This window comes from Nannospalax galili, unplaced genomic scaffold, assembly GCF_000622305.1.
Source record: "Nannospalax galili isolate Female #2095 unplaced genomic scaffold, S.galili_v1.0 scaffold1206, whole genome shotgun sequence".
Taxonomy (NCBI): domain Eukaryota; kingdom Metazoa; phylum Chordata; class Mammalia; order Rodentia; family Spalacidae; genus Nannospalax; species Nannospalax galili.
This window is the reverse complement of record NW_008355162.1, coordinates 706,116-722,082: the sequence shown is the minus strand read 5'-3', so window position 1 is coordinate 722,082 and position 15,967 is coordinate 706,116. Positions and strand designations below refer to the sequence as shown.

Genomic DNA, 15,967 nt, shown 5'->3' with positions numbered 1-15,967 from the left:
ATTCACAATAGCTGCAAAAGTAAATAAATAAATTAAATATATTGGTTGGAATCTGACCAAAGACACCAAAGATCTTTACAATGAAAATTTTAAATCACTAATGAAAGAGACTGAGGAAGACACCAGGAGATGGAAGGACCTCCCATGCTCATAGACTGGAAGAATTAATATTGTGAAAACCAAAAGCAATATATAGATTCAGTGCAATCCCAATAAAAATCCCCATGATGTACTTCGCAGAATTAGAAACAAACCATCCTTAAATTTGTATGGAAGTACAAAAGACCCCGGATAGCCAAAGCAACCCTGAGCACAAAAAACAATGCTGGGGGAGTTACTATATCAGATCTCAAAATATACTATAGAGCTATAGTCATAAAACAGCATGGTACTGGTACAAAAATAGACACATAGATCAATGGACCATCATTGAAGACCAAAACCTGAGTACATGCAATTTCAGCCACCTGATATTTGACAAAGGTGCCAAGAACACACAATGGAGGAAAGACAGCATCTTCAACAAATGGTGCTGGAAAACTGGATCTCCACCTGGAGAAGAATGAAACTAGATCCTTATCTTTCACCTTGCACAAAAGTCAACTCCAAATGGATCAAAGACCTCAATGTGAAACTGGAAACCCTGAAACTATTAGAAGAAAATATTGGCAGTAACTTATAAGATATGGGTGTAAGAAAGGATTTTCTAAATTGGACAGAAGTTGCTTAGGAATTAAGGTCAGCAATCAACAAATTAAACTAAAAAGCTTCTGTACAGCAAAAGAAACAATCAAAAGGTGAAGAGAAAACCCACAGAATGGGGAAAAAATATTCACCAGTGACATTGACCGAGTTTTAACATCCAGAACACCTAAAGAACTCAAAAACCAAAGAATCGGGAAACCAAATGACCCAATTAAAAGATGGGCTAGAGATCTAAGCAGAGAGTTCTCAAAGGAAGAAATGAAGATGGCTAAGAAACATCTCAAAAGTGTTCAACATTGTTAGTAATTAGGGTGTCATAGTTTGTTTCTCCATTGCTGTGACAAAACACTCTGACCACTACCAACTTGGGGAGTAAAGGGTTTATTTAGCTTACATATCCTGGGTCACAGTTCATCTGGGAGCCCAAGGTAGAAACTCAGGGCAAGAACCTGGAGGCAGGAGCTGGAGCACAGACGAATGCTGCTTACTAGCTTGCTCCCCTGGCCCCTGCTCAGCCTGCTTTCTTATGCAACACAGGCCCACCTGCCCAGGGGTGGCACCACCCACAGTGGGCTAAGCCCTCCCACATCACTCATCAAGAAGATGCCCCTCAGACAAGGCCACAGGCCAGTCCAATAGAGGAAACTCCCCAATTGTGGCTCCCTCAACCCAGGTGTGTCAAGTTGACACTAAAGCTATCTAGCACATAGGGAAATGCAAATTAAAACTACCTAAGATAACGATACAAAATGCTGGTGAGGATGTGGAGAAAGGGGAACGCTCATTCACTGCTGGGAGTGCAAACTTGTGCAACCCATATAGAAAACAGTGTGGAGAACTCTTAAAATACTAAAAATGAACCTACCATATGACCTTGTTATACCACTCCTTGGCATATACCCAAAGGACTCATCCTATTGTAGAGACACTCGTGCATCCATGTTTGTTGCTGCTCTTTTCACAATAGCTAAGAGATGGAAGCAACCTAAGTGCTTCTCAACTGAAGAGTGGTTAACAAAAATGTGGTATGTTTATACAATGGAGTTATAGTCAACAGTAAAGAAAGATGAAATAATGAAATTTTCAGGTAAATGAATAGATCTAGAAACTGTTATACTAAGTAAACTAACACAGAATCAGAAAAACAAATGATGTACGTTCTCCCTTATATGTGGATCCTAGCACCAAATCCTTTTAAATTCCATGTCCTTTTAATGATGATGCTGTACAGCAGCAGTCTCTTCTGCATGAAATAACTACCATCATCATGACTTTAGCTATGCCTGATTGCTAAACATCGTCAAAATTGGGCTTGTTGATGGTTGTGCTCACTCATTAAAGAAGGGCCAAACATGGTCACTGGATCCTCACTGGCATATCCAGCCACTCCTCCCAGCCAAATGTATATAATTTGGCCCTAATCACATATGGCCTCCAGGATTTGGGGAGGGCTAAAGTATACAATCCAGGGAAGGCCCCATGCTGGGTAAAGGCTTTCCAGTATGCATACCCTTAGGTCATACATACACCTCAGCACTCCTCAGTTATCTTTGTAAGTAAGCTCAGTAAATTCATTGGTCTCCAGTAAAACTTTAATCAAACATTGGCTTGACACTAGAACCTTAAAAGGGAACAAGCATTGCTTAGCATCTCCAGGAAAAGAATTCTCACAACAGATGGACAATTTGTTAATGCTATTAAGTCTCAATAATTATTTTTTAAAAAAAAGAAAATGAGAATGTAAAAGATGTTAAAAGGTTATGGAAATGGAGTTATTTTTCAAAATAGAAAAAAATGAGGAATCCTAAGCAAGTGATGAAGGTCTGTGTAGGTTTGTTATGATATATAAAGGATGAGACAAAAATAGTATACACATAATCTTAAAATTTCTAAGGTCATAGTTTAGTCAACTAGTTTAAGGAAGAAAATGTATATCCAGTAAAGGTTTATCTGAGAATATTTTGTTTATTTACTCAAGCTTTATCTACATAGCACATGGTAATTAAAAGTACCAGACTGGTGGAACTAACCTTCTTGGATGTTTAACAGCCATACTTTGAGGCCTATACTAATTTGGTCAGAGGGACAAAAAGGACAGTTTTTGCTCCTTGCCCTTCTAACTCAACTAAGCTCCAGAGGACGATGAGCATCTCTCAAAATGTCCTGTAACTGTGGTGCACCACCTGTCCTCTTGATCCAGGAGGCCATGAGACCCCACCAAATGGACTTGAACCAGTGTCCATTCTACAAAGAGGAGGGTCAACACAGAGGAAACATTTCTTCCATGCTTCCAAGTGAAGCCAGCCACAGTCAAGCAGGACCTTTGACTTACCTTCACATAGATGGACCTGGTTAAAAAAAAATAAAAAAAAAGGACCCAGGGGTTCCTCCCAAGCCCATGTGACCCCCTGAGGAACAGATCCTCATACAATTAAGAGTAAACCAAAGAGTAAAGTCATCAGTATATTTCTTTAAGAGTTCAAGGGATTACACTTCCCAGACATTAGGCTTAAGTCCATATAAAAATTTATTTAGACAAATATTTCTCATTGATGATTCTGTTCCTAATCAGAAAGTGTTGCTCAGATGTAAGACTTCCAATCATGGTCTGCAATACTCTAGTGCCTACCTGTAGCTAAGGGAGACAACCAGCTATTGTTCTAAAATGATGGATAAATTTTTTTTCTCCCCCTATCTAGAAGCCTATGAGAGGGAACTGACACTGATTCTAACCACTCCAATAGCTATCAAAATACCTGAAAGCAAATCCTGAATCTATCACTCCAGTCTTGGAAGATAAAAGAAAAATGAGAAGGAACCCAATAGAGGGATGCTTTTGAAAGCCCTTGTCAAGAAATTCCAATGGGCTCTCATATGAACACTTGAACACTTGAAATTTGCCCTGTTCTTTTTTCTAGTTCCCTGTCTAGAACTTGTAATGCTAACTACTCTTGCCTTTACTTCTCTTTCACATCCCCTATTCACCAGTCAAGGACCTTCTTTTCTCTCTATAGATAAGAGTTATGCAATCTGGGAGTCTTTTAGATAAACCCACTGAAGGGGTACCAGAATTGCCTCACCCTGCGTCCCTGTTCAGCATGGAAGAAGCCAGAGTGGTCTGCGTCCTGATTTCCTATCAGCAATTTGAGCAACCCCTTCAGAGGTTAGTGTGATAGACATAGGAGGTAGGAATTGGCCTGGCAGTTAGGGTAAAAAAGACCTCAAAGAAAAGTAGCCAGTTTCTTGGCTAAAAGTCAAAATGTCCTTCGGCCTCTCAGCAACATATGCTGTTCCAAAGGCCAAAAAAGACAAAAGTATTTGGGAGTTCTTATCTAATCCCTAAAAGATTTCAGGGTTTTGTCTTCAGAGGGGTAATGTTAGGGCAGCAAAAAGCCCCATTTAAAAAGAAAGAGAGAAAGAGAGAGAAAACACGAAGTTGTCAAAAAAAGTGATGGGGAAATATGGGAGGTGTTAGATGGGAGAAAGTGGGCGTGGATTTGATAAAAACACCTTATATACATGTATGAAATTCTCAATAGTTTTTTTTTTTAAAGTTAAAAAAAAGTGTTGGCAGGGTGTGGTGGTGCACACCTTTAATCCCAGCACTTGGGAGGCAGAGGCAGGCCGATCTCTGTGAGTTCAAGGCCAGCCTGGTCTACATAGTGAGTTCCAGGACAGCTGGGACTACAGGGAGACCCTGTCTCAAAAAGACCAAAAAAAAAAAAAAAAAAAAAGTGTTACCAGAAGTACAATTCATAAAAGAGAAAATTTAAAAATTACACCTCATCAAAACAAACAAACAAGCTTTCAAAAGACTGTTAAGGGAAGCTGGGCATGGTGGTGCACTGTTTAATCCCAGCACTCAGGAAGCAGAGTCTGGTGGATCTCTGTGAGACTGAGGCCAGCCTGGTCAAGGTCCAGGTTAGCTGGGGCTACCAGGAGACCTCATCTCAAAAAACCAAAATAATAACAACTGCATCAACAAAAAGGCTGTTAAGTGGTTGAATAGACAAAATATAGACTGGGAAGAAAGTTATTTGCAAAGCACATACCAGATAAAGAATTTCTATGCGTAATATATAAAGAAATTTAGAAACAGCAGTAAAAGACAAACAATCCAGGTAGAAAGTGGACAAGAGAAATAAATGGACATTTCACTCAAGAAGATCTACAAATGGCAAATAAGCACCTGGAAAGATGTTCGGGGCTGGGCAGATGATGCAGTCAGGAAGTGCTTGCTGTGACAGCATGAGGACTTGAGTTTGGATCTCAGCACCCACACAGAAACTTGGGTACCTATTTGTAATCCCAGTGTGGGAGAGGCAGACAGGAAGTTCTCTTGGGCTCACTGGCCAACCAGCCTAATCAGTGAGCTTTAGATTCAATAAAAGACCGTGTCACAAAAAAATAAGATGGACAGCAACTAAGGAAAATGCTCAAGGTTAATCTCTGGCCTCCACATATGTGCATATGTACCAGTATTCACGTGTGTACACACACACACACACACACACACACTTATATATTTGTGATATTTCCTATAGTTAAGCAAGGTGTTACCACTGGGGAAATCGATCTCTGATTTCTGACAAATACAAATAAATCTACCATCATTTCGAAGCTTAAAAAGGTTGGTGTTCATGTCTGATGGCACACACCTTTAATCCCAGCACTCAGGAGGCAGAGGCAGGCGATCTCTGTGAGTTCAAGGCAGCCTGGGTTACAAAGTTCTAGGCCAGCTGGGGCTACAGAAAAAGACCCAAAACAACAATAACAACAACAACAAAAACCGGAAGCTGGCATTAGAGACAAAAAGGCAGGCAATCTGAATGAAATCATAAAGGAACATCACACAGACAAATTAAACTAACAAAATATCTGAGCTGCACTTTTCAAAAATGTCAATGCTACGAAACAGAGTATAGAACAACACAACTGAAAGTAACACACAATCTGACCCAATCAATTTGGGGTTTTCTTTGTTATCAAGGACACTATTAAGCTAGATTTAGACAACTTGAAAAAGGTCTATAGGTTAGATAATGAATTGGGGAAAAAAGTTAATATCTTGATTTTGATAATCATACTGTGGCTGTATCAGACAATGTTTTCTTTCATCGAGACAGGGTCTAGCTATGTGGCTAGCTGTGTGGCCCTGATGGTCTCAAAATCATGATCCTCCTACCTCTGTCTGAGTGCTGTAACTACAGTGTGCACCCCCATGGTGGGCATTTTAAAAAACACAATACATAAAGAAGCACTGAAGAATGGAGAGGCATCATATCTCAAATTTACTCTCAAATGGTTAAAAATGTATACATACATGGAAAAGGAGACACAATAAAATGTGAACTGCTGGAGAATCTATCTGAAAGGAATACTTTGTACTATTCTTGCAACTCTGTCTACAATTACAAATAATAAAATTTAGCAAAATAAAACATTTAAACGCATTCAAGATGTTGCACAGAGCCAGGCAAATAAATGTTCCATAAATTATAGTTTTCAGAAAATTCAGGGCTGGGGCATGTCTCAGTAACAGAGTGCTGTCTAGCATGTATGAGGTTCTGGGTTAGACTCCCAGCACTGTAAAAATAAATTTCCTATATTTTCAGATGAAGTAACTAGCAGCTAAATAAACTATCTGAGAGGGAACAGGATAAACTGGTGACAGAGCAGAGAATTGATCTTAGAACTTTCCCTGTCAGTCTGTACTCCCTTCACTAGATAACAAAGAACATAATTCCAACTGTCTCAGAGGGATGTGGACTCACAGTGTTATAAAAGGATGGTACTAAAACTTGACCTCAAACTACTCTGCAAGTATTTACTTCTTAGTTTCCTATAGGAAACTAAGACAGCAACCCAAAAGCTCAAAACAGGCTTCTGAAAGAAACAGATAGGGAGAGAAGCATCCTGTGTAGGCCCTCCTCCTGCCTCTTACTGTCCTTATTCACTCAACTAGTGCTAGTGGATTTCCTAAAATGACTATTTAGAGAAATATCTTCTATCATTCTTCCCCATCTCACTTTCACCTGCATTTGAGGTTAGTTATGATGGGGAATTTATTCATTTTAAATTTATTTGTCGTTACTGTATGTCTGTGTATGCACATGCCACAGTAAATGTGGAGTTGGTTCTCGCTTTCCATCTTTGTGTGGGTTCTGGAAATCAAACTCAGGTTGCCAGGCTTGCATGATGAGAGCCCTTACCCACTGAGCCATCTCTCCCGGGCCCAGAGAATTTATTTTTAATTGACTTTTTTCTCTTTGACTAAAAAGGCAACAGAGCTTTCAACATTCACATAGGAAAAAGATTCACATGCAAAAGGGCTCAGAGTGAAGACTCCTAATCCTCTCAGCTTCCCAGAGACAACCAAAAGAGTCAGTTTAAAGACACAACTTTGTGCTATTTCTCCAAATTAACAGAATCATCTAGATCATGGTCATCCTTAAAATATTTGTAAGGATGTATTTTCAACAAAGTAAGACAACTGCAAGCTGTAGCTATGTTTTTAACGAAAGAAAAGTCTACAAGATGTATAATCACAGCAGGTGCTTGTGGACTGCATCTGGTAGAGTCCTGGTAGCTCACCTGGTTCCTGTCGCGAGCATTTGTGTTCCTGATCTTCTGAATGAAGTAGAATATGAGCCATGCTGAAGAAATAATCATCAAAACAATAAAGGATATTGACACGAAGACTAGAGAGCCACGGCTGAAGTTCTTTGGCGGCATTCGAGTTCCAACAGCTATTGTCATTTGTACAGAGATGTTTTTCTCCAAATAACTCAAAATATCCTTACCCCTCAATTCTGTTATCATGACAGCAATAATATCTCCAGTGCCTGTAATGTAAAACAGATACATACACTCAAGTGACATTGAAATTTATAGTAACATCAAATACACATATGTTCCTTAGAGAAAGTACTACACATTTTGCTCATGGGAAGGATTTGCACATTTCACTTTTTTAAAAAAAATTATTTTTACTTTATGTGTATGAGTATATTGCTTGCATGTAGGTAGGTGCACCTATGCCATGCAATGCCTGCAGAGGTCAGAAAATCCTCTGAATCTGGAGTTATGAACAGTAGTTAGCCGCCATGTGGGTGCTGGAAATCGAAACTGGGTCCTCTGCAAGAGCAGTCAGTGCTCTTAATTGCTGAGCCATCTCATCAGCCCCACATATTCCACTTTTCAGTGGACATGAGGTTGTAGCTGTGTTCAATGGCACCAAGAGGGAACATGTACAGTACCCAAGACAAACAGATGTAAGGCAAGAAACAACTGCAGTATGAAGAACAGCATGAACTGTCTTAAAACTGCATTTAGAAAATAGATTATGAGGCTAGTCAAATGTGACAAAGTCAGGGTAGGTTATAAAACCCCTTTTCTATCTCAAACAATCTTCAGACAGTTCTACTCCCTTAAGAAAAGTACTGCTATTCATGGTATGAATAGGTACTTCCTGAGCACCCACTGTGTGTAGAACTAGTACAGGGAATGGAAAGAGACATGAATTTTGGGAAACACACTAGGCAACGGAGTGACTATGAAGTGGCAAATGGCAGTCATCTTCTCCTAATAACACTTGTTTTTTTTGGTCTTTTTGAGACATCGTCTCCCTGTAGCCCCAGCTGGCCTGGAACTTGCAATGTAGACCAGACTGGCCTTGAACTCACAGAGATCCACCTGCCTTTGCCTTGAGTGTTGGGACTAAAGGCGTGCGCCATCATGCCCAGTTTAAGGTGCTTTTCTAAGAATCCTTTCTCTTACATGATTTCCAGAAGCAATTAATATATTAAAGCAAGGAATCACTCTCCCATGGATAACACTATCCCTTTCATCCTCCAAAATGGAACAGCACCCCACTTTAAGGAAACAGAAGCATGTCTATCAATGATACAGCCACCAGCACTCATCCTTTCTTATGGTGAAGTTACTTGTGCCAATACACAACTTTTATACTCTGTTTTCCAAAAAGCCTGTAAGAAACACTGGAGGCTAGGTTTCCCTTTTATTTTGGGAAACAGAAAATCATAACCACATATCTGAATATGAATGTATATACAAATATAACTCCCCCAAACAAGCAGAACATCCCCAAATTTGACCTTTTGAAGGCATTTTTAAATCTCATTTATTATATTTAGCTGAAAGGATCATTCTTATAATATGCAGTCAAGATTACAAGCAATAGAAATTTAGCAATAAGTTAATATCTGACTTTGGTCAGTAAGTTAGAGGAAATCATAAAATAATGCCAAACCCATTTAAATTTCCATTTAGAAACCTTAAATTTGTGCTTTTAAAATGTTGTTCAACAGGCAACAGATCTGTGGTGTACGATACCAGGTATGGCTATAAAGTAACTGAGACGGATCCCACAAACAACATATGACAATCAGTCTCATTGCTTTATAATCACGCCAAGTACAAATGGTTTTAGAAATCAGTTCTGAGGCTCCCTCTTGAAGACTCAAGCTGGAAAAGTAGTGGGGAAGAGTTGCACAGGTAGCCAAGGGAATCAATCCAGGAAATTTCCTTAAAAGAATACTAAATGGATGCACCAACTAATCTCAACAGGAAAGCTGTTTGGGAAAAGAAATGCTTAATTAGTTCAACCACCCATCAATATTTATTTAGCATACACTATAATCAAGGTTCCTTTCACTTCCTTTTATTTATTTATTTATTATTTTCTTTCCCTTCTTAAAGGGAAAATAAATGACTTCTTAATTGACATTAAAAATACATCAACTCTCAGGAGGACAAAAGTGAATGAATTTTAGAGGGACCAGAAAGAGGAGCCAAACAAAGGTCTGTAACTTTATCATCCTAGCACAGGAGACAGGGAAGAACTCTCAAAGGAGACTGAAACTTCTGATCTGGTGACATAAACAACCATTATAGCAGATCATCAGAATACTAGTGAAGTCACTAGGTTTTTATGGAATCTGAAGAAAGTTACACAGAGGAGATTGCTCCTAGAAAAATTCCCTTCTCCCCGACACCTAAAGCCTGTCTGGGTTCAAAGAACCTAATTTAAGGATGCCTCAGACACTTGACTTAAAGACTTAGGGATGGAAGCCGGAGTGGTGGCTCATGGCTTTAATCCCAGCACTCACGGGGCAGGTGGATCGCTGAGATCAAGGCCAGTCTGGTCTACATGGTAAGTTTCAGGTCAGCTGGGAATACAGGGAGACCCTGTCTCAAACAAACAAACAAACAAACAAAAATTTAGGGATGGGAGAGAGAGGCTCAGTGATTAACTTGCTGCTCTTGCAAGGACCTAGCATTTGGTTTCCAGCACCCATGTTGGGTGGCTTACAACGGCCTGTAACTCCAGTTCCCATGGACTCTTGACACCCTCTTATAGCCTCTATGGACTCCTGCATGTACACGACCCATATAAACACACATACATATATTAAATCAATAAATCTTTAAAAAATGATATGGGGAGTGTTGGCTGAGATTCAAGAAGGACACCAATGACAATACATATTTACCCCTCAGGATAAAACTACAATTAGAGCAGCAGTGATTTATAAGAGAGAAGCATGAATTAGATTACAATGATACAAACATTTAAGCATATATGAAAAATATTTGGTATAGGGCTGGAGAGATGGTTCAGTGGTTAAGAGCACTGGCTGCTCTTATAGAGGACCCAGGTTCAATTCCCAGCACCCACACGGTGGCTAACAACTGTCCTTAACTCCAGTTCCAGGGAATCCGACACCCTCTTCTGACTTCCAAGGGCACTGCACAAAACAGGTGCACTTACATACATGTAGGCAATACACTCATACAAATTAAAATAGTAAATAAAATATCAAAAACCGAAAAATATTTGTTATATCCATCACTATGCCATGTTCTAAAACACTAATACATGGCCATGGCATCTCAGGCATTTCAACAAGTCTCAGAGATGACAATAAATTTAAGGATATTATGATCCTTGCTTTTAATTAAGTTTTTGAAAAACTTTCTCCATTTTTATTCTTTTTGAAATTAGAGATTTAATTATATATCGAATTTTATATTAATTATATATACATATATGTATATATAATTATACTTACTATGTAGACCAGGCTGGCCTTGATATCTCACAGAGATCTGCCTGCCTCTGCCTCCTGAATGCTGGGACTAAAGGCATACACCACCATGCCTGGCATATATTTTATTTTACATTTATAGGTATGTATGTGCTACATGTTGCTGGTGCCCGTGGAGGCTGGAAAATGATGTCAGATTCCCTGGAACTGGAGTTACGAATGGTCATGAGCTTCATAATGTGGGTACTGTGAACTGAACTCAGGGTCCTCTGGAACAGCAGTAAGTGTTTTTAACCACTCAGCAATCTCTCCAGTTCTTCATTTTATTAAAATTTTTTTTTAAGTCTTAAAAAAATTATTTTGTGTGTATGAGTGTTTTGCCTGCACGTATGTAAGTGCACCAATGTTGTGCGATGCCTCTAGAGGCCAAAAGAGGGCATCAGATTCCCTGGAACTGGCGTTATGGATGGTTGTTAGCTGCCATGTGGGTATTAGGAATTGAATCTGGGTTCTCTGGAAGAGCAGCCAGTGCTCTTAACCACGGAGCCATCTCTTCAGCCCCTTCATTTTATTATTTAATGAGAATTTATGTTTTTTTTAGTGTGTAAGTCTGGCTACTTTAATAAACAATTCTTTCCCCTTTTATTTTGGAAATTTTTAAATGGAAGTTTCAAATTATGGGACCATTCATGTATCTTGTTTAGGTTTGCCAACAGTTAACACTTTGACCTTTCTATTTTTTTGCTGGACCAATTAAAAGCAAATTGTATCTGGGTGTGGTAGTGCACACCTTAATCCTAGCACCCAAGAGGCAGAGGCAGGCAGATTTCTGTGAGATTGAGGCCAGCCTAGTCTACATAGTCAGTTCCAGGCCAGCTGTGGCTACAGAGAAACAAACAAATGAGTTGAAACCAACAGGAAAAATCAGCCTTTAATACATTGACAATGCCAAAGTAGACCAAGGTTATTTCTGATGGTCATACTTCATTTATTCATACTCAAAAATTCACTTCTAATGTAATGTGGTTCTTGTTTAATAAACTTCATATTTAAATAGCTCCAACTCAGCCTAATAATCTAACCAGGGGCTGTGGACAGTGTGTTTGGCTATCTTGTTGCATCAGTTTCCTTTGATCTAAAAGAGTTCCTTAATTATTTTTTGTCCATTGTTGTGCTGGATAGCTTAGTGTCAACTTGACACACCTGGGTTGAGGGAGCCTCAATTGGGGAATTTCCTCCTTAGGGCTGGCCTGTGGCTATGTCTGTGGGGCGGGCATCTTCTTGACTGAGTGAGGTGGGAGGGCCCAGCCCACTGTGGGCCTATGCTGCTTAAGAAAGCAGGCTGAGCAGGGAGCAAGTCACTAAGCAGTGATCCTCCATGGCCTGTGCTCCATCCAGCTCCTGCCTCCAGGTTCTTGCCCTGAGTTGCTACCTTGGGCTCACTGATAAACTGTGACCTGGAAGATATAAGACCAATAAACCCTTTCCTCCCCAAGTTGGTAGTGGTCAGAGTGTTTTGTCACAGCAATGGAGAAACAAGCTAGAACAATTGTTCATGACACTGATTTTTGTTTTTTTACATGCATACGTTTATTTATTTGTTTGCTTATTCTGTGTATGTGTTCAGGTCAGAGGGAAAACTGGAGTTGGTTCTCTCTTTCCACTACGTGGATTCCAGGAACAAAACTGAGGTCATCAGGTTTGGTGGCAAGTGCCTTTGCCTGCTGAGGTGTCATGTAGTCCAGGTTGGCCTCAAACTTGCTGTACAGCTGAAGACAACCTTGTGCTCCTGACATTCCTGCCTCCACCTCCCAAGTAATGGGACTGCAGGCGTGAACTGCCATGTTGGCTGACACTGCCTTTTCTAAATATTCCAGCCAGAGATAATTTGAAAATGTCCTTCAATCTGTACTTGTCAGACCATTTCCTGATGGATGGTCTCTTACTGTTGGTAAGAAAGCTATGAGGTAATTCCTTCCTTCTTTTCCTTCCTCCCTCCCCAGGGAATCATCTCAGGAAGCACACAGTGGATTTTACTTCTATTACTGATGACAAACTTTATGACTTGGTTAATCTTTCTTCATTATAAATAAATACATTTCTCCTTTTAATGAATAAGCAATCTGTGGAATAATACTTTCAGATACTATGAATAGCCAGATCCTCAAAAAGCTTTTACTCAATTCTCTCAGTATTCACTGATGAAAAAATTACTATAATGGCATCTACAAAACTGTGATTTTCTAATCCCCAGAAGTGATTCTGTTATCAGAGCCATTACCAATATTTTCTACTCATCTTTCTCCCCATGAAAACATAGAACAAAGTCAGGCTTGGTGGTACACACTTAGGAGGCTGAGGCAAGGGGATAGCAAGTCCAAGGCCTCTCTGGGCTAAAAATGGTTAACTCAACCTGGTTAACTTAATGAGACCCTGTTTCAAAATAAAAAAAAGTAGTAGGGCTAATATGTGGCTCAGTTGGTAGAGTGCTTGCACAAAGTCTAGTGCATCACATAAAACCAGGCATGGTGTTACACATTTGTAATCTCAACACTATGTAGGTAGAGGCAGAAAGATCAGAAGTTCAAAGTCATCCTCAGCTACACAGTAAGTTTGAGACCAGCCTAGGATACATAAGACTGTCTCCAAAAGTAATAATAAAATATTTTTTAAACGGAGTTGCGCTGGGCATGGTGGCACATGCCTTTAATCCCAGCACTTGGGAGGCAGAGGCAGGCAGATCTCTGTGAGTTCAAGGCCAGCCTGGTCTACATAGTGAGTTCAGGCCAGCTGGGGCTACAGGAAGACCCTGTCTCAAAAAGACAAAAAAAAAAAAAAAAAAAAAAAAAAAAAAAAAGGAGTTGCAGCCAGGCGTGGTGGCACACAACTTTGGTCCCAGCACTCAGGAGGCAGAGGTGGGCAGATCTCTGTATGACTGAGGCCAGCTTGGTCTACATGGTGAGTTCCAGGCCTCCTGGGGTTACAGGGAGACCCTGTCTCAAAAAGACCAAAGACCAAAAAAAAAAAGAGTAGTAGATAATGCTCTTAATCCCAGCACCAAGGAAGCTAAGGCAGGAAGACTGCCCTGAGTTCCATGCCAGTCTGGGCTATGGAGTAAGATTCTGTCTCAAAAACAACAACAACAGTAACAACTAAACCAGTAAGTCTGGTGTGGTGGTACACACCTTTATTTCCAGCACTCAGGAGGCAGAGGCAGGAGAATCTCTGTGAGATCAAGGCCAGCCTGGTCTACATAGCAAGTTCCAGGTCAGCTATGGCTACAGGGAGACCCTGAAACAAAAACAATCCTCACCCAAACCAATAGATAAATAAATGAATAAAAAGGGAGTTGGGGATGTGACTCAGTGTTAGAGTACTTACCTAGCATGTGTGATGCCCTAGGTTCAATCCCTAGCACCATAAAAAAAAACACCACCACCAAAAACATAGAACTACCGGGCAGTCTATTTTTATGTAAAACAGAGCACCCTGTCATCAGTTATTTCAGTGAGAAAAAACATGAGTAGAAAAATATAGCACTGCTATAATTAAGCTACAGTAAAACTGAATTTTGAGGGGTCAAGTTAGGAACCTCAGAATTAACTTCCTCTTGGGCTCTGGAATCAGAAGGTCTAAGGTTTGAATTTTAGCAAGATACATAATCTTTCTGAACTTCAGCTTCTTCTTTCAAATAATCAGGTACTACTTGCAAATTTCATGAAGATGTTCAATAACTGCTATTGCTCAATGAGCTACCTGTATTGTGTTATCATTCACAGAAAGGAAAGGAAGGCATTGTGGGAGGAACCCAAAGAATTCTTACTATAGAAGTTGAGACTCTACTTCCTTCAGTTGTTCCCTACCTGCAGCTACCTGCAGACCAACAGGATCCTTCCAGCTGCCAACAAGATTCCAACCAGAGAACTCAGAGAATGAATCTACTCAGTTGGGAAGTGTCAGAAATCCCTTCCTCAGAGTAGTAAGTCTCAGGGCCAGCCCAGTGCAGCTGGGATACTGACAAAAGAAAACCAAGGAAGAGAAAAAATTGAGTTGAGGGACCAGGCTGCAAACAGAGAAAGGCAGCTTAGCATTTCCACTCCAAGGTTACCCCTTTTCTAAGAAAATAACATTTTGGTATAAAATTCCATTTGATGGAGGTTAACAAATTCAAATTGTCTGTGAAAGCTCTAAGGAATTTCAAAACTCAGAGACAGATAACCTTAGGAAACGTCTCATTAAAAAAGCTCAAGCAGACAGTACAGTCTCACAGACAGTACCTTCAATGGTACTTTCATAACTTGGTAGTTCCTAACAATGGCATTAGTTATTCCTACAGCACTCAGTGACCTCTTCACACATTAAACAATTACAGGCAAGAGAGGGATGGTGAGATGGCTCAGTGGTTAAGAGCACTTGCTGCTCTTTCAGAGGACCCATGTTCAATTCCCAGCACCTACGTGGTGGCTCCATCACCCTCATCTGGCCTCTGCCAGCATTGTGCACATACCAGATGCACATATGTAGAGGTAAGCAGAACACTTATACAAATAAACATAAATATTATAAAAAAATCCTTGGGAGCCAGACATGGCGGTGCACACCTTCAGTCCCAGCGCTGGAAGGCGGAGACAAGTAGATCTTTGTGAGAGCGAGGCTAGCCTGGTCTATATGGCAAGTTCCTGGCCAGCAGGGACTACAAGAAGACCCTGTCTCGAAAAACAATAATTTTGGGGGGCTGGAGAGATGACTAAGCGATTAAAAGCACTGGTTGCTCTTGTAGAGCATGCAGTCTGGTTCCTAGCATCCACAAAGTGGCTAACAACTGTCTATAACTTCAGTTCCAGGGGGTCCAACACCTTCTAATCTGTGTGTATTACACACATGGGTGTACTTACTACATGCACACAACACACTCAGGCACATAAAATAAAAAATATAAAAAATTCTTCAAAGTTCTAGAATGGTTACAGAGAAGACAGGCAGGTGTAACCGGGGTTTTCTATAACACTTTGTCCAGCTGCCTTCAAGTCGCATGCTGCTTCTGTCTGAGTCGAGTCTGTTGAAGATGGTTCAAGGCCTTCCCTCCACTGGTTTAAGTTCTTAACTGTTTACAGTTTTCATTTCTTTAAACATTCATTTTGGGGGAGGGCTGGGGATATAGTTCAGTAGTAGAGCACTTGCCTAACATGCAT

General features: G+C 40.2%; 1 protein-coding gene across 1 annotated transcript in view; it reads right to left on the bottom strand.

Moving 5' to 3' along the window:
- Rnf130 (ring finger protein 130) overlaps positions 1 to 15,967 on the bottom strand; it is a 137,824-nt gene that overhangs the window by 48,262 nt on the left and 73,595 nt on the right. Inside the window, exon 4 of the mRNA XM_008852239.2 lies at positions 7,300 to 7,550. Within this exon, the coding sequence (XP_008850461.1) occupies positions 7,300 to 7,550 (251 nt within the window). The remainder of the gene's footprint in view (positions 1 to 7,299; positions 7,551 to 15,967) is intronic.